Raw genomic sequence first — 23,684 nt, 5'->3', positions numbered from 1 at the left:
CGGGTGGCAGTGAGAAGGTTGGAGTGTTAAAGGAATAGCAAAGGGCCAGTGTGGCTGGAACAGAATGAGCAGGGGAAGATGGAAGGAGGTGAAGTCAGAGAGAGCGGGAGAGAGACTCCAGGCAGGGCCGAGGACTTTGGCTGAAAGGGAGGTAGGAAGTAGTCAGAAGGTTCTGAGCAGACATGGAACCGGATCAGATTTCCTCTTTTAAAAAGGTGCCTCTGGCTAATGGTGGAGATGGAACATTAGGAGGGGAAAGAAGGGCTGTAGGGAGTACAATCCAGTTGTCCAGGAGAGAGGTGGCGACAAGGCCATGGCCTGGGGCAGTATGGTGGGGAGCAGAGCTTCGTCTCCCCATCTGTGCAATGGAGGGGTTGGATGAGATGATCCCTTAGGGCCTTTCCAGCTCTGGCATTTTGTCATTTGGTAGATTATCTCAGCACATATCAAGTAGGTGCAACCAAGCTTATTTTTCTTTTCTCACAATCTCTCGGTTTCTCCTCTTGGATTTTGCGTCTTGACAGAGCCCGATGATCTGAGGCTCAGAGCGGCAACTCCTGCCCACCCCATCCCTGCCAGCCCCACTCATGTCCCCACCTCCCAGGGACAGATGGGTGGGCAGCAGAAAGCAGCTGGGCCTTGATGCCTGCAGGGCCCCAAGAGAGAAAATTATCTGCGAGTTCATAACCCTCTCTGCCTTGCAAATCTTGAGTTAAAAGCCCCAAATGTCACCACCCCAAGGGGACAAGGGTTGGAGGGTGCCAGGAAAGGGGCAGGACAAGGCACTTTTCTGACCTGCACCTGCCCACTTGAGGGCACAGACCTGGGATGCTGAGAACTCCAGCCCTGGGAGCAGGAAGCCATTAGCACTGAAACTGAAAACTGGTGGCCTGCAGGCTGTGTCTGACCCACTGACCTATTTACTTGGCCTGAAAAGTGTTTTGAGGAAAAAAAATCAGAACAACATTTACGAATCAAGAGATTTTACAATACAATCCAGATTTCTGGCTTCTCTCGAATAATGAGAAAATCTGACCACACCGACTGCCTGTTCCCACATGACAGCATTCAGCAGTAGCTGAGTAGCAGCTGTCCCCATTATTATATTATTTTACTAATAGGTAAATACGTTCACATGATTCCAAAAAAATTATAAATTTGCATGTAATGAAGTCTCCCTCCCATCCTGGCTCCCCTTCTGCCCAGTACCCCCGTCAGTAATCTCATTTTCTTATATATACTTCCAAAGTTTCTTTATGCGTATACAAACAAATACAGATACAGATTGTTATTTCCCCTGCTCACCCAGCTTTGTCTCTTGTGCTGTCCCGTGCTTTTCCCCATGGAGGCCTTTCTGGATTAAGAGACTTTCTTCACTTCCTTTACTGCCACATGCTATTTCATTGTCAGGAAGCCCTGATTTATTTAGCCAATCCCCTACTGATGGGCATTTGGGTTGTTCCCAATATTTGCTGTTATAAACCATGCCGTGTTGATTATCTCGTGCATAGTTTGCACAGGAACTAAAGGAATATTATTAGAAACTGGTCCAAGCTGAGGGTGCAGTAAGCATGGACTGAGCTCTCAGTTTATTGGGGAAATGGGATGAGGGCTGTTTCCAAGAGTGGTTCCCAAAAAAGCCCCGAGACCATGTTCCTGGGGACTAAGGAAAGGCTCCCAGATTTGCTTCTGCCACTTGATAGACATGGGACTTCCCTTTGGGCCCCAGTATCCCCATCTGTAAAACTAGACAGCGGCTCAGGGAACTGGAAGAGATCTCAAAGGGCCTGTCCATTTCTGACCAGCTGTGGTGTACCTTCTGCCTCCACACCAGCCAGACCCAGCCTCATCTTCGCCTTTGAATGAGCTTGGCTCGGCCCCATTACAGAGCCTTTGCCCAAGCTGTTCTGCCCCCACCCCCCACCCCCTCACTACTTCTGTACTTCCTTATTGGTTCTAGTCTGAATCTCTGATCTCTGACCTCAGGCTACTCAGAACACACTAGTCCAAGCTGCTTAGGGCAGCGTCCCCTCTACAATTCCACTGACAGGTGGGTCACTTCCACCTGACCCACACTTTAGACACCCCATCAAATCCTTCCCCTGTGTCATCAGTCCCTGTTGCCTGAACTAGAGTTCTTGAATGCCGGTTCTGCTATTTCCTGACTAATGGCCTTGGGCAAGTGACAGCACCTCCCCAAGTCCCAATTTCTTCACCCCAAAAATGACTGGTTTGAGAATAATATGATAATCTCTGTGAAGTTCTTAACACAGCTCCTGACGTAAGAGGGATGTTAATTCTGTAAGTCACTGCTCTTGTTTAAAGTAGTTACCTTTTTATAAAATGGAACCTATTTCATAAGGTTGATCATTCATTCATTCATTCAATGATTTTTATAGAATACCGATTGAGTGCCAGGGACAGCACTAGATGCTCGGTGATTTGGTTGGTGAAGAAAATAGATGAGGGGCAGCCAGATGGCTCAGTTGGTTGAGCGCAAGCTCTTAACAACAGGGTTGCGGGTTCTATTCCCACATGCGCCAGTGAGCTGGACCCTCCACAACTAGAGTGAAGACAATGAGCTGCCGCTGAGCTGCTGGTGGGGCAGCTCCGTTGGTTAGAGCGTGAGTTCTTAACAAGGTTGCCAGTTCAATTCCCGCATGGGATGGTGGGCTGTGCCCCCTGCAACTAGATTGAAAACAGCTCTGTGATTCTGTTTCTTCATCTGACTGGACTTGGAGCTGAGCTGCGCCTTCCACAACTAGATTGAAGAACAACGACTTGACTTGGAGCTGATGGGTCCTGGAAAAAACAACAACACATTGTTCCCCAATTAAAAAAACAAAAAGATGAATTATTCCACCACAGCAGCCATTGGCTCTGTGCTACCCCGACCATGGGCCACAACAAGGGCCATAAAAATGTGAGCGAGCAGAGGCACAGCCACTGCTGTTTGTGTGGGACATGATCTGAAGGGTGTGCAACTTCACCATATATGAGTGGTACACCAGTGCGCTACTCAAAGTTTCCAAGGACAAGCAGGCCCTCAAGTTCATCAAGAAAAGGGTGGGGACACACCTCTGTGCCAAGAAGAGAGAGGAACTGAGTAATGTACTGGTGGCCAAGAAGGACGGAGCTCCCTCCCCTCTGTGAGTAACAAAACCTTTTCAGAAAGAGAAAATAAAAAATGAATTGTCCCAACTTTCATGGAGTTCCCAGGCAATTCCAAGTAGGCAAACATAAAAAGATAAACTGCTAGTGTACTGAGGTCAAGAAGGAAAAGACTAAAGTGTCATGGAAGCTCATAACGGGAGTGTCAGGGAGACTTCACTGAAGGATAGGGAGCGGGGCACAGCTGGGTGGGAAATCCAGGAGGGCTTCCTGTGGGAGACATCACCCTAGCTAATACCTAGTACTAATTATCCTCACCACAACCCTAGGAGGAAAGCACTGGTTACCACCCTCCTCTTCATTTTACTTCCTTTTCTGAAGCTAAGAGAAATTGAGTGACTTGCCCAAGGTCATGGAGCCAGGAAGGGGCAAATAGGTTTTGAACCTTGGTATCCTGGCTCCAGAGTCTCAGATATAAAAGTGTGTCTTCAACTGACTGTTTGAACAGGTTGATCCTAGGATTTAGGCATGAGAAGTAAAGGGGCTCCCTCCGTGGGGGTGAGGGGGTGCAGAAGTGAGAACCTCATTCTGTGAGGCCCCATCCAGGCACCTGTGAGAAGGCAGAGATCCAGACACATGCAGAACTGGCCCATGGTCATAAGGAGGTCTGGGATCAGATCTCTCCGCCCAGGCTCTGTGCACTCCATGAGTCTCCATGCCTAGGGTGGTAGGAGAGAAAGGACAAAGAAGAGATATTGCTCCTGCTTAAATCACGTTGGGATTCAGACTCCCCAACCAACAAAAACTCCCACTAGTCTACACATGCCTGTGGATAGAGACTGTCAGCTTTGAATCAAGCCTGGAAAACTCCCTTAATCTCCTAATTTTTCTTCCTCCTCCATTTTCAGCCTTGGGCAACAGCTGGCACTCCAACCTCCTGAGCATTGCTGGGACCAAAACAGTCCCTAGCCACGAAAGGGATGCTGGGCTGTAGGACTGCAGATGGCTGCTCCTTCCTGACCCAGGGCAGCTGTCTCCCTTCATCTTCCCTTCCCTGCCACTCAGGCAAGGCAGTCCCCAAACCTCCCATCCTTCCCTCTTCTTTCCTCTCCTCACCTAACTCTCCTCCTACCCTAGGGAGGTAGCAAAGCCTATTCTGGAGCCAGATTATGGGTTTGAATTTGGCTCTAGCACTTACTGTCTGACTCCGAACAAATGAGTTAACTTCTCTGTGATTCCGTTTCTTCATCTGAAAATGGGAGGAAAAAAAAAGTAAATTACCTCACAAATTGTGAGGATAAAATGAGATAGTAATTGTACAGTGCTTAGAACAGTCGTGGGCAAAGAGAGACTGCTATATAAGTGTTTGTATAATAAATGGCCTACCTAGTTTATCCACTCTGAGCAAAGCAGGGGTGGGGGATGCAGGGGGGTGGGGAACTGGGGATATCCAGGATATATAGTTCCTCATAGGAGGAACCCTACCCCTTGTCTTGGATTACTGTTATATTCTGGTCTCTCTGTCTCTCCACCCTCAGGCTGATTTGCTGTGTGCACTTCTCTCCTCTGGCTGCAGGGTCTTCTTTCAAAATCCTGACTTGATCACATAACTCGCTCCCCCCCCCCCCCCCCCCCCCCCCGCTCTAATTCTGCAGTGGTTCCCCATTGCTTCCTGGATAAAGCATACTTCTGGCCTTTTAGGATCTCATCCCTCAGAACTCTCCAACCCCAGCTTTCCCAGCTTTCCACCTCCCTGGATCTGTGATCTTGACTTCCTTGAAAACATTCCCTCCAGTCTCAAGCCTCCAGGCCTTTGCACTAGCTTTTTCCTCCACCTGGTGTTTCCTCCCATCCCTTCCCCTCTAATGTTGCCCCATTCGCTGTCCTTACTTTACTAGGGCTGTGGCCAGATTAAGGTAGTCCTTAAGGAGAGAAAGGGAAGAGTGGGGAAGAGACAGTAACTCTCAGAGCTGCAGTTTTCTCAGCTTCAAAACAATGAGAAAAAGACAATAAGAAAAGGGACCTCTTAAGATCAAAAAGGGGGTAGAACAATATGTGAACACTCTGGAAACTAGGAAGTGGCCTATTAGCATCGAGTGACTGCTAAAGGGATACTGGGGTGTCCCCGCTAAGCAGCCGCTTACTTCCAAGTTCCGGGTCCCCCCACCCTCCTCAGACCAGGCCACCGGAGGTAAACAGAGGAGATAAACTGGAAGAGGAGAGGATGGGGTGGGGGGTGAAGAAAAGAGAAAGGAAGGAAGTGGAGTGGGGTGAGGGATGAGAGGCAGAGAGCATGTGGCTGAGGCCCCACACCTCTGAGGAAGGAAGGAGAGGGTGACCTGGGATGCTCTCCCGCCGCCTCTCCATCTCCCTTCCCAGGAGGGCTCCCCGACCGGGCCACAGCCCAGCCAGGGTGGGGGAGGGGCGAGGGCGGCGCCGGGGAGAATGAATAATTGAAGTAGAGGGGAGGAGGAAGAAGAGAAGGAGGAAGAGGAGGAGGCGGGAGCCACTCGCGTAGGGTCCTCCCCACTCCGTACCCCACCCCCTCCGCCTCCCGGAAGTCGCTCCCCGCCTCCTGCTCCGCCAACATGGCCGCGAAGTCTGATGGAGCGGCGGCTGCGGCCGGCCCGGGGCCGGAGGGGGCGGCCGGAGGAGCCCGGGGCAGTACGGGCGGGCGCGGGGAAGCGGTGGCAGCGGCCGGGGGCCCGGGAGTGACCGGGGCGGGAGGCTCGGGGCCGCGCTACGAGCTGCGGGACTGCTGCTGGGTGCTGTGCGCGCTGCTAGTGTTCTTCTCCGACGGCGCCACGGACCTGTGGCTGGCGGCCTCCTACTACCTGCATGGTCAGCATACCTACTTCGGCCTCACGTTGCTGTTCGTGCTCCTGCCGTCGCTTGTAGTGCAGCTGCTCAGCTTCCGCTGGTTCGTGTACGACTACACGGAGCCCGCGGGGGCCCCGGGACCCGCCGTCAGCACCAAGGACAGCGGCACCGGCCGGCCCTCCATCAGCACCAAGGACAGCCCCGTCGCCTTCCGGACCAAAGAAGGCAGTCCCGAGCTGGGTCCCCGGCCCGCGCCCTCCTCTGCCAGCGCCTTCCGCCGCCGCTGCTGCCGCCTCTGCGTCTGGCTGCTGCAGACCTTCGTCCACCTCCTGCAGCTCGGCCAGGTCTGGAGGTAGGAGAAGTTCAGGTGGAGGGAGCTGACTCGGAGGCGTGGGGGTGGCGAGGGGTTGTCAGCCGCCCCAGCCCTGCTTTGACCTCTCCAGGCCCCCCTCGTGTCCTGACCTCTGCCCCGCCCTACCCTGTTGCAGCTTTGATTTCTTCTCTGCCTCCCTAACCTCTGCCCTCAAACTCTGACCAACCCCAGTGCTATTCTCTCTGATCTGGACATTGAGGGAGGAGGGGATGGAGCAAGAAGAGAGACAGAGAGAAACTCAGGGGTGTGTGAATGAGGAAGGCCCTGGGCTCTTAAGGATGAGTATGAAGCTTGGAACAGGGCCCCATGGCTCCCTCCAGCCCTGACCCACTCCTTTCTGCCTGAATGCTGAGCCTGGGTTTAAGAAAGATCTCAGAAGTCCTTCCTTGCTCTCAAAGATTCTCAGTTCAGAATTGCAGTCTATTCTCAACCTCCCAGGAGAAACGTGGAATTTGAGGAAGCTAAATGAATATCCTGCCCAAACTTTTTGGACTTTTGGGACAAGGTTTGCTGGATCCAGCCAAGAAGCTGTCTAGCTCCTGTTTCTTAGGATTTTCCCAGTTTCCCCAGCACCACTATCATCCCCTCAACAGGACCAAGGATTTGGGATCTTGAATCTGAGATTTGATGGCCACTAGCTGTCCTTTAATCCCAGGATAGTAAGACCAAAACTGAGGCTTTGAACAAGCAGCCTGCTTCTAGGCTTCTTCCTCTGCCAAGACTGATGGTGCCTGTTGAGCTGAGCTGAGTTAATTGGAGATGGGGAATTCTGAACCTAGTGTTCCTCTTGAATCAGGATTGCTCTAGTAGCTTAGGCTCTGCTTTGCACTGATAGAATGAACTTGCCTACTCTGTAATCTTAGGCAAAGCCCCTCCTCCCACCAAGCCTCAGTTTCCTCACCTGTGAAATGTGGGAGAATGCCTAGTTTTCTCATCTCATTGGTCTACCATCCACATATTTCTTACCTGCTGAGGTGGTCAGGTGAGAGAAGGTTTGGGTGAAGACCCTGCAGACTGTAACATATTTTCGGAATGTAATAGATTATCATTATTATCACCGATGTGAGGAAAGCATGGAAAAAGTCAAAGTCACAGTAGAGATGTAAAGAGTGATTATTGCTGTTCTCACATATTTCCTCTGTTACTTGTTAACACATTCTGCCTAATTCAGAAGATTCAGTTCTGGGCTGAGGGTTGGAAACAGGACACCCAGGGTTTGTCCCAGCTGCTCACTTGCTGTGTCACCCTTCTTGTGTTGCCTAATCTCTCTCTGCCTTTGTTTCCCCATCTATGCCTTGCCTAGATTGATGTGTATATTCTGTTTAGCTTGCCCTGGGATAAAATGGGATGGAGTTGTAGCCACACAAGGTGGTGTTATTATTATTAGCTTGACACATAAAAATATTCATGTCTACATCCAGGAACTAATCTGCATTTATCATTCTGTGCCCAAGTGGACAGATGGTAAAAGATATTTTTAGATTCTGAAATGGTAACTTCCTATTCTTGGTAGCCAAAACTTCATTCCCCTTTCCCTTCAGCCTAAAGTGGGCCAGCTGCCCCTCGACTCATTGGCTACCTCAAACCCCCTTCCTCCCCTTGTTCAGAATCTACTTATAAGAAACTAATACTTTTTTCTTGAACATAGAGTTTCCCTTAAACAGGGCAAAAAAAATGACCATGGGGTGGGAGTGGGGGGGTCTCAGGGGAGTGGCTGGAGATGGCTGAGGGTCCATTGAGCTCCATGGTTTCTTAGCTAAAAGGGCTAGCTATTTCCACTTGCCCCCATTTGTGAAGTGAGGGGGTTGGGATGAAATGATTTTGCAGGGATGACAAACTAATGGCCCTTAGGTTGAACCTGGCCTACAGAAGTGTTTCGTTTGGCTTGTACTTTATTTCAAGATTCCAGAAATCCTAGCTTCTCTTGAAAAACAAAAAAAGTAATCTAACAGTATCTGGCCTGTAACAATTTAGACAGGGTATGTGTTCTCCAGTTTGTCCAGTTCCATTTCCTTTGATCACATCTGGACCATTTCACATAAGTTTTAGGGGCATGAGAGCCCTAATTTACAGTTCTATAACAATTATTTTATTAAGCACTCACTTCGTGCTAAGCCTTTTGGTTGCCTTTTTATGTTTCATCTTCTGTATATTTCCTGAGAAACCTCTGATTTGATTGTATTATCATTCCTACTTAACAGATGAGGGAATGGAGGCTCAGAAAGGGGGCATCCTTGCCCAAGGTCACACAGCTAGGGAGTAGGAGAGCTGGGACTCAAGACTCTGCCTTCAAAGCACAAGTTCAACTTATCCACCCTGCAATTCTGCCACTAACATGTCCCCCAAGCTCAAAGAATTATGAGTCTGAGATCCCAAGATTCCAGGATGATAGAAAGTCAGGGCTTCTGCTGCACTGAGATAAGAAAGTGAAAGGAGAGGGAGGGAGTTGGACTATGGGAGTGAGGATGGGAAGAGTGTAAATTGTAGGGAAAGTGCTGGATTAGGGCAGTGGATCAGGAAACGTACGTCTTCATTTGGGTTTGTAACTAGCTTGCTAGGTGACCTTGGACTAGGCTCTTTCTGCATCTGGGCCTCAGTTGCCCTGTATGTCAAATGAGAATATTAGATTTGATGACCTTAAGAGCCTTCCCTTTTCTGGAATTCTGACTCTGGGTCTAATTATCAGAGCTAAAGCCTCTGGGCCCCTGTCCCAAAAGCTTTGGCTTCTAAAATGGCTAAGGGTCGGGCTACGTGGAGGAAAGTCCAGACAAGATATGGAGAAGCCAGCAGGGCTGGCATTCCTAGAAATTAAGCAATGTTGGCACGACATGTTTTCTTACCATGTGAAATAGTCCCACAGTGAGCAAGTTCACGGTTCAGCAGCACGTGGTGCAGATGTTCTGAATGGTAGAACCTGGGATAATGAGGAAGGAGATGAGTGTCTGAGACTTCCGGGATCAAAGCTGGGAGACTGGCCAGTCATTTACCTCCTGACCCCACGCCCCAATTCTGAATAAAAGCATCTGAATCCTAAAGATATCTTTCAACTCCTCATGCTTGTACAATGCTGGATCAAAAGCTTAAATATTTTGAGGAGCCAGGTGACACTCACCTGTGTCAGTACATGGGTGTCAGTCCAGAGGATGTTATGGGGTAAGCAGTGTCTTACAGAAAGGGAAGCCACTACCCTGCTCCAGCTGATGTTGCCATGAGAAGTTATGGACCCACTGTTTGTCAGGTCTTCTTTCTCAAAAGAAACGGGAAATTGGGTTTTTGTGTGAATTCTTCCAATTTTCAACTTCTAGTTAAGATATTTTAAAAATAGTGTCAACCAAAGGAAATACATTTGTGGGCCTGTCGTCTTTGTGACCTCAGTCTCTTCACAGTTGATAAGGTCCTTTCTTATTCTATCCCCAAACAACCCTGTAAAATGGGTGTTTGTATTATTTTAAACACAAAATGGGGCTCTGAGGAGGGAGAGGAGGGGAAGGAATTCATGGACACCGCTCACCCACTGTGCCCGTGTGAGGTGCTCCAGGCACGTGATCTCCATTTACTCTGAAACTGTCCCTCTGTTGGCAACTGATATACCCATTTATCAGACAAAATAGTGAGTCTCAGAGAAGTCAAGTAACTTGTCCAAGGTTACCCACTAAGGAAGTGGAGGAAGGTAAGGTGCCAGCCCAGCTTTGCCCAACCCCCAAGCCCAAGCTCTCTCCCTGACACCACCACACTGGCAGCATTGGGGGTTCCCAGAGCAGTGGTCATGTACAGAGACAGATTGACCCCCGAGAGAAGAGTACACAGATCCTTTAGTGGGACATGAAGCTGGCTGTGGGCTAGACACCAACCTGTGTTTTCACCCCTCCCTGCCTGCCCGACCCCAACCCTCTGAGCTATTAAGCCACTCATGACTGTTAAGCCAATTAAAGTCCTAACCCGGTCTCCTCTGACCCAGTGGGCAGCCGAGCGGTGAGCCATGAATCCTGCTTTCCCTAATCTTTGAATTCACTGGGCTTCAGCTTTGCCCAGATCAGCACGGTTTGCTAAGCCAATTAGTGGGAGATGCTCTGGCATGGGATTCCTCCCAGGCTGTCAGGATCTGGGGATCCCAGAATAGGGAGGAAGGGAGGCAAACTGGGCTTTGAAGGCCATCCCTCTAGGGCCCTCTCTATGTCTGTGCCCCCGTACTGCTCCCTCTGCCTTCTCATGAGCCTGTGCTCAAGAAAAGTTCTGAAATGAGTTAGTGACTTACTTGGTGTGAAAGTCAAGCTCTGGGTCTCCTCTCTGGGAAGCCATATTTTTGGCATAACAGTCAAGAATAGGGACTCTGGAATCAAATGTCTTCAGTGATCCTATCACTTCCCATACGTGACCTTGACAAGCCGTGTGATCTCTCTGTTTCTGAGTTTCATCCCTTGTAAACTAGGGACAATAATAGTACACCTCTTGGGTTGTTCTGAGATTTAATGAGATAACGTGTACCAAGAGTTTAGCTTTCACAAGGGCTTTCGCATTGTTACATATTCAGAACCATTGGCAGTGATGAGTGCCATCAGCCTGGGCTTTGTTCCCTGTGGAAAGATGTCTGTTCACTGAGCAGGTGGCCAGGGAGGGGGCAGGAGGGCAAGAGGGCCTCAAAGGCCCCTGAAGCCATAAGGACATTGCAGCTGTTCATTTAATCTGCAGTCTTTCATTCAGCAAAATCTTTCATTATGGAGCTCCAGGCACGATATCAAATACTGGGGACAGAGTGGTGAACAAGACAAAGTCCCTCTCTCATGGAGCCTAATAGTCAAATGGGGGAAACAATAAATAAATGAAATAAAATATAATATATAATATTATGGGGGCACATACACACAAAAAAAACTTTCCTCCAACCTTCTAAGTTCTTCTAGCTGGGCTAATAATCAAATTGAACAGAGAGAGATTAGCAGGAGAAAATGCCCCAAGTTTATTATGGATGTAGATGCAGGGTTGCCAGAAGGTATGAGACCTGAAGACATCTCGGGCAGCTGAGGTTTATATGCCATTTTAGACAAAGGAGAAGGGGATTTCAAAGAGAAAGCAGGTAATTCACAGGGAAACAACATGTGGTAAACAAATTCTTGCTGGGCCACCCAGAATCAATGGGAAACAGGAGAATCTAGCCAACAGATTTTTGCTTGGATCCTCCCGGTTTGCCGCACTTAATTCAAATAGGCTAAGATGACTATGGTAAGATTCCCTTCCTGAAGCACGTTCTTCTATCTAAATTCCGTTAGGCAGGTGAGAGGGAGACCCAAACTTTCTTTCTGGGTCTTTTGTTTCTTAAAAGCCAGCTTAAAATCAATCTCCCCAAAGGCATATTTTGGGGTGGCAAAACTTTGGTCCCCATAAAATATAATGGGTCCAATAGTGGTAAGTACTATGGAAAAAGTGAAACAGCGTAGGGGGCTACAGAGGTCCAGGGAGGAGGGTGTGGTTCTTTGAGACAAGGTGGTCAGGGCAGGCCTCTGCAAGGAGGTGGCCTGTGGGCAGAGGGCTGAATAAGGTGAGGGCAAGCTGTGTGGCGGTCTTGGGAAGGGTGTTCCAGGCAAAGGAAGAAGAGTGAGGAGCAGGCCTGCATGGCAAAGGCAGGGAGTGGAGGAGATCATGGTGAATAGCTTGGCTGGGGTTAGATCACACAGGGCCTCACAGGCCATGGGGAAGACTTGGGCTTACACTCTGCTTGGAATGGGGAGTCCAAGAGGATATGAGCAAAAGTGGGATAGGGGCTTGACTTATGTTTTACAATGTGCACTCTGGCTGCTGGATGGAAAATGGACTAGAGGGAGGCCAGGATAAGCCTGGAGACCCATGAGGAGGCTGCTCAATGATCCAGGTGAGAGAAGATGGGGGCTGGACCAGGGTAGTAACAGCAAGGGTGTGGGTCTGTTTCAGGCAGAGAGGACATAATATCTTTCCTTCTCTGGTCAATTTCCCCATTGGGGACAGATAGTTAATAGTTAAGAACCCATACTCTGGAATCAGCCATGTCCTGTGTCTGCCACTTTCTATGACTTTGGACAAATGGCATAACATGTGTGCCTCGATTTTCTCATCTGTACAATGGACATTCTAATAATAGTACCTATCACATGTGGCTTGGGGGAGTAGTAAATAATGTATAGATAGTGTTTAGCGCAGTGCCTAGGATACAGGAAGTGCTCAAATCTCCTTAGCCATTACTATTTGTATTATTTATAAAATGGGACAGGGGTTGGATTCCATAGTGATTTTCAAACTGTGTTTCCTGGCCTTGTCACCATCGTTTCAACCTGAGTATCTCTGGGTTTCTCTTTTTTCATATGTTGGTTATATGTCTAAGATTTTGTTCAGACAGCCCCACAGCTAAAACATGTTTGCAACCCCTGGAACTCTGGTGACTACCCACAAGGGTCCTCCCTGCTCTCACTTTGCAGGCTTGTTCCAGTCCAGCCTCACCACCCACCTCCTGGGAGACCCCTCTCTGGGACTCCACCCTCACAGCCCTCCTCTCCCTGCCCATCGGACAGCAACAGGCAATTAGAGCTGCTCCTAACAGACACCGTGGCGGCAGTTGGGCTCAGCGTCCCCGGTTTGATCTATAAAGACCACACAGGAGAAGCCCTGGGGGGAGGAGGGAGGGCTGCCAGGAAATGGCTTTGAACCCGCAGCTGGGGCGAATGTCCCCGGGGAGAGGAAGGAGGATGGGTTAGGTTCCACTCTGGCCTCTCCATTCACCACCCTGCCTTTGTTTAGGCCTCCGAATTTTCCCCTGGGAAATCCTATCAGCCTCCGGTTCCCCTCCACCCAACCCCATCCCGCCCCCACCGGTAACCAGAATGATAGTTGTGGAATCCACGTCATAAAAATGGCAGAATGATCCTTGTAAGGCTCAGATCTGACCCTGCCACTCTGGAGCCAGAGGGCTGGTACTGGCTCCCCTCTGCCCCTCAAGCGAGGCCAAATGCTTTATCCTGGCATCAGGCCCTTTGCCTCCTGCTCTTTTGTCTCCTTACTGTTCCACCCGCCCCACAACAGCCACACCCTCCTTTCCCTCACACCTCTGAGCACTGCCTGGAGTCGTTCAGTAACACCCGGTCCCATTCTCCTCCCAGGGAAATTCTGCACATCCTTCAAGGCCAAGCTCAAATGGCACCTCTTCTGAGGAGCTTTTCCTGAATAAACCCAACATGTGCCACCGTCTGCCCCTCAAACCCCACCTCCCATTCCCTCAATCAGGCAAAAGTTGTTGTTTTTTAAAATCTAAATTGGAAATTGCTTGGTTGTTTTGTTTGTTTATAAAAGGGTCGTACAGTTTTGTTGAAACCTCAGGCAGCACAGAAAAGATATAAAGAAGACTCCCCCCTCTGCTCGTTGTCTCTGGAGACAAAGAAATAGGGTTAGGGGGCATTTCTATTTCCTAATTAGATATTTCTTGTACTGCTTGAAGATTTTACTCTGGGTGTTTTTTTGGGGGGGCGGGTAATGTTGGGGAACAGTGTGTTTCTCCAGGGCCCATCAGCTCCAAGTCGTTGTCCTTCAATCTAGTTGTGGAGGGTGCGGCTCAGCTCTAAGTCCAGGTGCAGTTTTCAATCTTTAGTTGCAGGGGGCGCAGCCCACTATCCCATGTGGGAATTGAACCGGCCACTTTGTTGTTGAGAGCTCCCGCTCTAACCAGCTGAGCCATCCAGCTGCCCCTCTGGCAGCTCAGTGGCAGCTCAGTAGCAGCTCATTGTCTTCAATCTAGTGGAGGGCGCAGCTCACTGGCCCATGCGGGAATCGAACCAGCAACGCTGTTGTTCAGAGCTCACGCTCTAACCAACGGAGTCATCTGGCCGCCCCTTCTCTGGTTTTTAATGAACCAAGATATACATGTATACATTCATCTGTTGTTAAAAAGTCAGATATTACTGAAAATTATAGCACCATTTATAGAGACTTAGATTAGATCATTCCTCCTCATAATAATTCTGTCAGGTAGGGAGTGTGGTGAGGAAGAAGTAAGACTGTGGAACCAAAACTCTGGCTCTGCCACTTAGGAACTGTGTGACCTTGGGCAAGTCACTTAACCTCACTAGGCCTCAGTTTCCTCATCTGTGAAACAGAACAATAATCTCCCTAAACAAATGGCTATTGTGAAGGCTTATTGAATTAATATATGGAACATGCTTTCCACATCTGTAACATGGGCCAATAATGCTAGCTAACACTAACTGAGTTAGTGAAAATTGAGGCACAGAGAGTTTAACAGCCTCCCAGTTAGTAAGTAGCAAAACTAGGGCTTGAAGTGATATAGTCCGGCTCCCGAACCCATATGTGTAACCACCAAGCGATACTGCCTTCCACTAGTTAAGTGTATTCTTACAAAACAATCAATCCTATATTGTTTTGGGAAGAGGGGAAAATTTCAAAACAGTATTTAAAAAATGTTATTTCACTATAAAGTCCCCACGGTTAACATTCTGGCTTCTTCCTCTCAGCCTTTCCCCCAGGAACAATTACTCATTCCCCTTCAGCCTCACAGTCCTGATCATATTCTGTTGTGATCATCTGCCCACCTGCTTGGTTTTCCTACTAGATCACAAGCCCCTGGGGAATTGAGGCCTTGTCCTTTCTTCTCTCTGTCCCAGAGCAGACCCTCTGTTGCTGTTGGTGGCCTTGTACCCAGCCAGCTCTGGTGAGGTCCATGGCAGTTTCTTAGAACTTGAATTCTGTTGAAGCAGGCTTTGCGTCTGTGGCTAAAGTAGAGGTGCTAAGGCAGTGTGGGAGCCCTTTGCTATTGTGGACACGACACTGAGGTCAGCTTGGCCTGCATCTGCAGCCTTCCAAACTGTCATGGACAAATGCAGGCCAAGAGCAATGCATTTGTACTTGTGTAAGATGTACTGGGCACAGCCCTGGGTTGAGTTCCCGGGAAGATGCAGGTGTGGCTGACTTAGGAGATGAAGGAAGTAAAGTTCCTCGTATATAGTAGGTGCTCAATAAATGTTCGTGCAAACTGAATAGACTCTTTGAAAGCAGAATCTTGAGCACAACACACTTCTCTGCCTGGGGTTCAGTTCCCCCATCTGTAAAGCCCAGTTGGAGGCTTGAAAATCCTGGATGAGTTTTCCTAGGACTCAGACAAGAGAGCAAAGTAGCTGAGGGCTGGGGCACTGGTGCAGCTTATGGCTCTGTGGCTTCTAGCTGTGTGGCCCTGCGCAATTCACTTCACCAACCAGAGCTCTAGTCTCATCTGTGAAATGGGAATAGTGGTGGTATCCACCTCTTCAGGTGGATATCCATCTTGTAAAGATGTCTAGAAATCATGTAAATGCACAGGGCTTGTCACATACCATACGCTCAGAAAATATTTACTACTGTCACCGTTATTACTGGCCTAGGTTGCAGCCCATCCTACTTACTTAGTAATATGGTGGGGTGGGAGAGGGACACCCAGTGCTTGCTAACCCTCTCCCACTGTCCCCCTCTCAAGGAAGGAGACTTGTTCTGTGGCTCCAGACACAGATGGTGTGAGGACAGATGACAGCCCAAGGTTAAAGGGAGGGAGAATTTGTCTGAATAGAAGCAAGGATGCCTTGACAATCAAGCTGCCCAGACACAGAGTGGGCTGTTCATGAGGGTGTGAAGTCCCCATCAGCCAACGCACACACGCACACAGAAGTGGCTGACTTTGGCAGGGAAGCGGTAGCAGGCTCCCACATGGGATTGGAGGGTACACAAGAAAATCTCTGCAGCTCCCTACAGTTTTAAGTGTCTGTGCATCTAACTTGGGGGCTTTATGAGGATGGATGGCCGCACCACAGGTTGCAAATCAGTAGCCAACACGCAAATCCAGCCTGAGGATGTGTTTGTTTGGCCCACAGGTTTTTTTGCCCCCTGCTGTTTCATGAAACTTTTTATTAAGGGAAAAAATTGAAATACACCAAAGTAGAGCAGGATCCTGATCCCCCATGTGCCACCCCCCCGGCCAACCTGGCTGTATCTGAGCCAGCACCATCCACTGGAACTTTCTGCAGTGGTGGAAAAGCTCTATATCTGTGTTACCAGAGAGTGGGCTGTTCTTGGCGTGGTGTCCAGGTTCTTGGCGTCTCGAGCAAAGAATTGAACGAGACACAGAAATAAAGTGGTGAAAGAGTAGTTTATTAGAAGCAATAGTACACTCCAAAGAAATAGGAGTGGACCCGAGCAACAGAGAATGGCCCAACGGCCATTATCAGAAGAGAAAGTACACTCCAAAGAGTTTGGAGTGGGCCCCTGAGCAAAAGTAAGGCTCAAAAGGCTCAAAGGGCTCAGACTGGCGAGGACTTGGAGTTTTTATCTTTTTTCTCTAGCATGGGCTGTTCCTTTCTGGGGGCGTGGGACCACTTGATTGACACCTGTGATTGACAAGAGGCTATTGTCTCATCTTTTTAGACTGTGCATGTTCCTTCCCAGAATTCAGTCTGTTATAATGATATTAATGAACTTCTGGGCATATGTATGATATTCTAATGATAGTATAATGAGGCCCAAACTGCCTGCCTTGTTTTCCCCTTGAGACATGATCCTCATAAAATCTCTATGGGAAGTTGAGGGACAGGAGCTCTTTTCTTCTGTACCTGCTTCCTGCTGGGCAGAGGCCTAGAGCTGTCCCTCCCTATTGGGGGATTCATGGAACTCTCGCCCTATCTGATCTCAGATGAGAGGAAGGGGTCTCGAGATCCGCCTGGAAGAGTGCATTGGCTTCTTTGGTTATGCCTGGCGACTTTGCTGGGGCATCCTCTGCATCCCCAAGGCCCCTGAATGAGGAAAAATGTATTTTAATTAATAAATCCATTCGCTCTATAGAGACCGTGGCCGTTCAACCAGTCATTCAGGTGGCGTTAATTGTCCAGGAGTTAGGCCCAGAACGGGTAGGAGAGAGAACAATAGATTTCAATTCCAATCAACAAGTATGAACTACAAGTTTTAGGGTAATTATCTAAGGCAGGGTAGGAGATTTCTATGATTTAGGTTAAAAACAATCTATATTATTTATGATTAAGAAACTAATGGAGTTAAAAAGAAAGAAAACTTAGAGTTTCTGTAGTGAGAAAACCTTTCATTTGGCCTGTATCACCTGCACTGTCCAATACAGTAGCCACTAGCGCACATGACATTTTTTTTTTTTTTTTAAGAAGGGCGCAGCTCACAGTGGCCCATGTGGGGATCGAACTGGCAACCTTGGTGTTATTAGCACCATGCTCTAAGCAACGGAGCTAACCGGCCGACCCCCACACATGCCTATTAAGCACTGAAATGTGCCTTAGTGTGACTGAGGAGTTGCATTTTCAATTTTAATTTTAACTAATGTTAAGTTGAAATAACCGCGTGGCTAGTGTAGGGACACACAGGTGTTGGAGATCATAGGTCTAGACCTGACCCCATTTCTTTCCTTTCCATGTTATTTTGAGGCAAATCTCAGACATCATATCATTGCATCCGTAAATATTTCAACACATCTCTAAAGATGCAGAATTTTTAAAAATTTAATTAAAAGATGTAATACTGTTATCACACCTAAAGAAGGAATAATAATTTCTTGAAAATTCATATGGTATTTTTAAAATTAGTTGCCAACATTTCCAAATTGGGATGACGTTTTTACATAAATGTTCTAATTTCCAACTATTCTTGAAAAATTGAAATTCCAGCCACACTGGGCTCACATTCTCCTAGGGCAGCAGTCATCTGGAGCTGAGGGGCAGCTGCCTTTTTAGACAGGGCCCCCCTCTATTGTTCTCCAGAGTCCCTCATGATGATATCAGCTTGGCCCCTCTACCATCTAGGATGGTACCACCCAGACCAGGGACAGATAGAAGAAGTGCTTTCTCCCCACCTCAATCTCCAAGTACCCTCAGGTGAAGTGACCAAAGCGACCAGGAGAATGGACTCTTAACTCTCTCTCCCCCAGATGGCTCATGACATCCCAAACTCTGCCCAGAGATATCAGGAAAAGAGAGAAAGGGGCGGGGGGAGGTTGGGAGGAGAAAGTATTGGGCTAGAGTATGGGGTCCTGGGTTTTAGTCCCTGCTTTGTCCCCATTTCACAGCTGGGGAAAGTGAGGCCAGAGAGGGGAGGCAATCTGATTGCACTCACACAGTGAAGGATGTAAGAAGCAGAAAACTGGTCCCAAAGTCTTTGCTGGAGAGGGATTGCCTGCTTCCCTGCTCAGCAAAAAGAGGAGCAGTGGCTGGGAGCTGCTGGTGGTGAGTGAGATGGGAGAGGGTCTCTGCTTTTCAGCCAAGCCTAAAATTAGTGGCAGGAAAATGTTTGGCTTCAGCCCAGCAAAAAAAGAGGTGCTGCGACTCTCTAGGGGCCCACTAAGGAGGAGGGAGACAGCCCAGCTCCGAGTACCACACAAAATGGGAGCCGAAATGGGAGCAGAACGTGTAAAATCACATTCTTTACTGGCATTTATGACTCATTTGGCTGCCAACCCCAGGAAGGTCCTATTTTGAATCTGTGCAGCAGTGCTTAGCATTGAGCAGTGGGCAGATGGAAGGGGTCTCCGTGCCATTGCCCCAAGAGCTTCCTGGGCCACATTGCAGATGAGGTAGTGTATGACTTTGGGCCCAGGGTTTCCCGGAGAACCCCCAGACGGTATCTATTCCCCAGGTCTTGGCTCCACTTGATTTATACCCTTGGTGAAATGGGGGCGTGGCCCAGCCCTGATTTAAGATGCAATTCTGATGCTTCTGGCGGTTGACCTTGGGCAAGTCACTCCTCCAAATGCCTGCTAAATGTCTCTGGAGTCCTTCTCATTCCATTGGACCATCTTTACCTCTCACCTGGTAACTAGTCTTCCACCTTCCACCCTGGCCTCCCTCCAATCTGTTCCCCACAGTCAGAGTACTCCCTCTAAAATGCAGAAGTGCTCTTTAATCCCGTCACTCCCTGGTTTGAAACCTTCCAGTGGCGTCCCATTACTCTTAAGGTAAAAACCAAATCCTTCACCAAGGCCCACCTCATATCTTGATTTCTTATCTCCTTTTCTGAGCTACAGCCATTTTGACCACTTACTGCTTCTTCTCAACTCAGGACCTTTGCCCCTGTTGTTCCTCTGCCAGAAACTTCCTTCTCACCCTTCACCTGGTTAGCTCCTATGCCTGTTTCAGATCATGGCTCACTAGCCACCTCCTTTAGAAAGCCTTCCCTGACTGCCACACCCTTCCCAAGCTGGCCAGACCCTTCTCCAGCAGCACCGCTTTCCTCTGTACTGGCACATGGAATTCTCTCTGCAGTGGGTCTAGAACCCATGAAATATGTTTGTCATTGCATGTTTCCATGATGATTTAATTAAAGTCCAAGTCCCCCACAGACTGAGTACCAATTGGGCTGGTTTGGTTTTGTTCACCATTGTGTCCACTGGCATTTTAGCACAGTTCCAGATACATTGTAGATACTCAGAAATGCTGGGTGAATAAATGTCAAATGAACCTCCTCTCTTCTGAGACTCAGTTTCCTTTTCTGGAAAATGGGGATAATGCCTACGAAACCTCACAGGGCTGCAGTGAGGATTTGGGGAAAGTACGTACAGAAGGTCTTTGATGAGTGGCAGTTATTTTTAGGGGGAGGACAAAGACCCCAAAGAAGACCCTGCCTGTGAACTTGCTCCAAAGGGACTTCTCTGACTCTCTGTCTCCTGGAAAACACCAGGGAAAGCCAGCCTAGGAGCGGGTCTCAGCTCTACCAGAAACTAAACTGGAAATTACAAAGCCTCCTCTTCCTGTTGGAGCCTCTGAGACAGACAATTCCTTAAAACCTCCCATGGGTTGAGGGCCCAGCACTGGGCTGGTCATTTTATATGGATCACCACGTTCTGATTTCATAGCTACTATAAGGTGGGCATTGAGTGGAGGGGCTGAGAGAGAAAAGCAACCTGCCTAAGACTAGACAGACAGTAAGTGATGGAGTCAGAATCTGCACCTGGGGCTGCCTGACTCCCAAGACTGGGCTCTTTCCATTTGACCTTTACTTGGGGAGCTTATAAAGCAGAGCTTATAAAGTATATTCACACTCTTCATTCATTCATTTGTTCAATTCGTTCAGTGCCTGGCACATACTGAACATTAACTATGTGCCAGGCACTGGGGACGTAGCAGACAACAGGACAGCCATGGTCGCCAAACCATTGGAGAGACAGACAATAAATATGTAAGAAGTAAATTAGACCACTTCGGGTTATGGTGTGTGTGTGTTTTTGGTTTTTTTATTGGGGAATATTGGGGAACAGTGTGTTTCTCCAGGGCCCATCAGCTCCAAGTCGTTGTCCTTCAATATAGATGCGGAGGGCGCAGCTCAGCTCCAAGTCCAGTCGCCGTTTACAATCTTAGTTGCAAGGGGCGCAGCCCACCATCCCACGTGGGAATTGAACCAGCAACCTTCCTGTTGAGAGATTGCGCTCTAACCAACTGAGCCATCTGGCCGCCCCTCCAGAAGCTCAGCAGCAGCTCATTGTCTTCAATCGAGTTGTGGAGGGCGCAGCTCACTGGCCCATGTGGGAATCGAACGGGCAACCCTGTTGTTCAGAGCTCTCACTCTAACCAACTGAGCCATCTGGCCGCCTTGATGTGTGTTTTCAAGAAAATAAATAAATAAGGTAACATGACAGGAAGTGGCCAGAGGGTGGAGGGGTGAGTAGAAGTGCTTTGGAAGGGGAATGAGGGGAAGGCCTCTCTGAGGAGGTGACACTGAGCCGAGATGGAAAGAATGAGAATTTGCCAGGCATTGGTGAAGCCCTTCCCAGACAGAGGCCTTGAGGTGGGAATGAACTTGGTGTTCAGGAAGCAGCAAAACCAGTGTAGGCTGGAGAGGTGTGAGATGGGGAGGGTGGAGGCAGAGAGGTCCTGGAGGTGGACAAAGGCCTCAATGATCATGGTGAGGATTTTATTCTTAGAGTCATGGGCAGTGGCATGCCCTGATCTAGGATTTTGCAGGATCCCCCAGCTGCTGTGTGGAGTATAAGCTCTAAGAGGGCAAGTGTGGGAAGGAGATCCACCAGGGCGAATGGGGGCTGCTGCTGCTTGCCGTTGGCTGGCTTGAACCAGACAGGGTGGAAAGAAGTACTTGGGTTCAGGTCATAGCTGTTGGACCTTAATCAGAATTGGATGGGTGGGGAGATGGGCCTGATGAAAATGCCTTGGGGTAGGCAAGAATCAGGTTACTTGGGCCTATTTTGCAGAGGAAGACTGAGGCCCACAGAGGGGTTGGACTTTCCCAGAAAGTCCAGTGAAGGACTTGAGCCTGGGTCCCCTGACTCCAATTACCGTTTGTCACCCCTCCTGCAGTTTTCTCTAAACCCACATAATCCCAAGCAAAGTTTTTAGGTCCATCTCTGCCCAACATGGGTCCTCCTGGGCAGCGGTACAGCACCCCTCCACATGACCAAAGCACCTTCTCTAGTGCAGGGGCCCATGGAGAGCCAAGTCTGAGTCCTAGGTGTGGCACTCACTTGCTGGCTGACTTTCTATAAGCCCCAGTCCCTTTCTGGGTCTCAGTTTCTTCATCTGTAAAATGGGGATAATAATATCACCTACCTCAAAGATTTGCTGTGAAGAATAAACAATATGTATGAAAAGGCTTAGCATAGCCTGTCATGCACTTGGTGCTCAATAAATGTGAGCTATAATCATTATTATGAACATCTGCGCACTGTCCCCCTAAAGACCTACAGAGCACTGATGGGCCCAGCTGGTGTGGGGTGTCCTGTTCCTTCCCATTAGCCCTACTTCCCCAGCTCGGCTCTGCTCACCTGCAGGCCTAGCCTGGGTGGGGTGGGGGTGGCGGTGTTCCTGGATGGAGCAAGAGCGGGGGCGCCTCTGGAAGCTGCTGTGTTTTTGGCCCAGAGTGTGAGGAGGAGTGGAGAGGGGCGAGAACACACTCGGAAACACCGAGACCGACAGATGGAGAAGCTGAGGATGTGAGAGACGCAGACAGACAGAGAGAGACTGAGTTAGGGAGAGGAGGGCCAGGCAGGGGAGGAGCTGGAAAACTGGCAGGCACACCGAGCCACGAGCTGAGCAACAGACCAGCAGATGGATCAAACAGCCAAGAGACTGACAGACAGACCAACGGGCAGACCCAATATCCAAGGGGACAGGCAGGCTCTCCTGACACCCAAGGGACAGACTGATATTCCCCGTTTCTAAGAACAGAAAAGCTGACCCAGGGTCCTGGGTCTGAAAGACTAATAGATAGACATAGTTTCTGAGAGAAAATATGACCCATTGTCCAAGGTATAGACAGGTAGACTGACCCAGGGTCCAAGGGGGAGACTGACTGACACACAAATAGATTGACAATAAATGAGGAACAGATAAATAAGTAAGCTGACCCTGCATTCAAGGGACAGACACAACAACAGAGTGATCTGAGCCACAGACAGAAGAGATGATGGCCCCGGAGCTGAGGACAGACAAAGGGATGGGTCCAGGCTCAGGTCCAGCTCTGACCTATGCATGAGGACTGAGGCCCCAGCCAGAAACTGACCGAGTACCAGATACTTGGGGTGACCCAGGAACAAAGAACGGGAGAGAGAAAGAATGGCCCAGACGCTGGGCCCAGCAGCTTCCTGGCTTCGCAGGGATGTGGGATCCTCTCATTCTTCCCCCATTAGAGAGGAGCCCCCCAAAACTGAGGGATGCTGGGAAGTTCCTGGGTCACAAAGGCAGCCAGGCCTGAGAGAAGAAAATGAGCTATCTCTATTTCTTAACCCTGCTCCCTGCTCGTGGAGGCAGTGGGGTCCAGAAGGGACAGCTTTGTGGATCTCTGAGTGGAGGGATTTCATATCCCAACTACTGGTTTCTCTCCTTTCTAGAGTTGGATTTTTTTTGCCCCCAACCCCACCCTCAACAATATACACTACCTGCTCTTCCAGTTTCCTCTCAGACACGCTTCTTCTCTGAGCACAAGACTGGGAGTTGGCAAATTAGATCCAAAATAGACCTTTGAGCTCCTCTGTTTCCTCACCTGTAAAACAGGAGTGGTAGAAGCTATCTGTTAGGTTCTGGCTCACGCTGGCTCAGGAAGTTGAAGGCTGGGACCTGTCAAAGTTGGGTAGGCCCAAGCAGGCTGAGGAACATCAGGGAAAGCTTGCTGGAGGAAGAAGGACAGAAATGAGTCAGTGAGGACAGGGGCTGCCTGCGAGGTATCCTGGCTCTATGCAAACTCAGGCAGAAAAGCCCCTGGGCCACCAAGGTCAGGAGAGAGACACATGCAAACACTCACATTTATTCATTCAACAAATATTTATTGAGCACCTACTAGCTGTGCTAATGCTGGGGACACAGTGATGACCAAGACAGACAAGGTCCCTAACCTCATGGAACCACAGTGGTAAAATAGAAAA

The 23,684-nt window shown here is 49.1% G+C and overlaps 1 protein-coding gene and 1 long non-coding RNA gene across 2 annotated transcripts in view; one reads left to right on the top strand and one right to left on the bottom strand.

Annotated features, from left to right (window-relative positions):
• Positions 1–1,948: 1,948 nt before the first annotated feature.
• Positions 1,949–6,100, bottom strand: LOC109456274 (uncharacterized). Its single transcript, XR_002138828.3, has 4 exons — positions 5,963–6,100; positions 4,310–4,360; positions 3,722–3,830; positions 1,949–2,802 (listed from the first exon to the last, which is right to left on the bottom strand). It is a non-coding gene; the product is annotated as an uncharacterized LOC109456274 (long non-coding RNA).
• The window catches only part of XKR7 (XK related 7), a 29,759-nt gene continuing 11,115 nt past the window's right edge, over positions 5,041–23,684 (top strand). Inside the window, exon 1 of the mRNA XM_019748487.3 lies at positions 5,041–6,283. Coding sequence (XP_019604046.3) covers positions 5,700–6,283 — 584 coding nt within the window. The 5' untranslated portion in view covers positions 5,041–5,699. The remainder of the gene's footprint in view (positions 6,284–23,684) is intronic.

Source organism: Rhinolophus sinicus, chromosome 13 (assembly GCF_057876585.1).
Source record: "Rhinolophus sinicus isolate RSI-liver-muscle chromosome 13, RSI-T2T, whole genome shotgun sequence".
Taxonomy (NCBI): Eukaryota; Metazoa; Chordata; class Mammalia; order Chiroptera; family Rhinolophidae; genus Rhinolophus; species Rhinolophus sinicus.
Note: the sequence above shows the minus strand (reverse complement) of the source record. Positions and strands in the feature narration are given on the sequence as shown.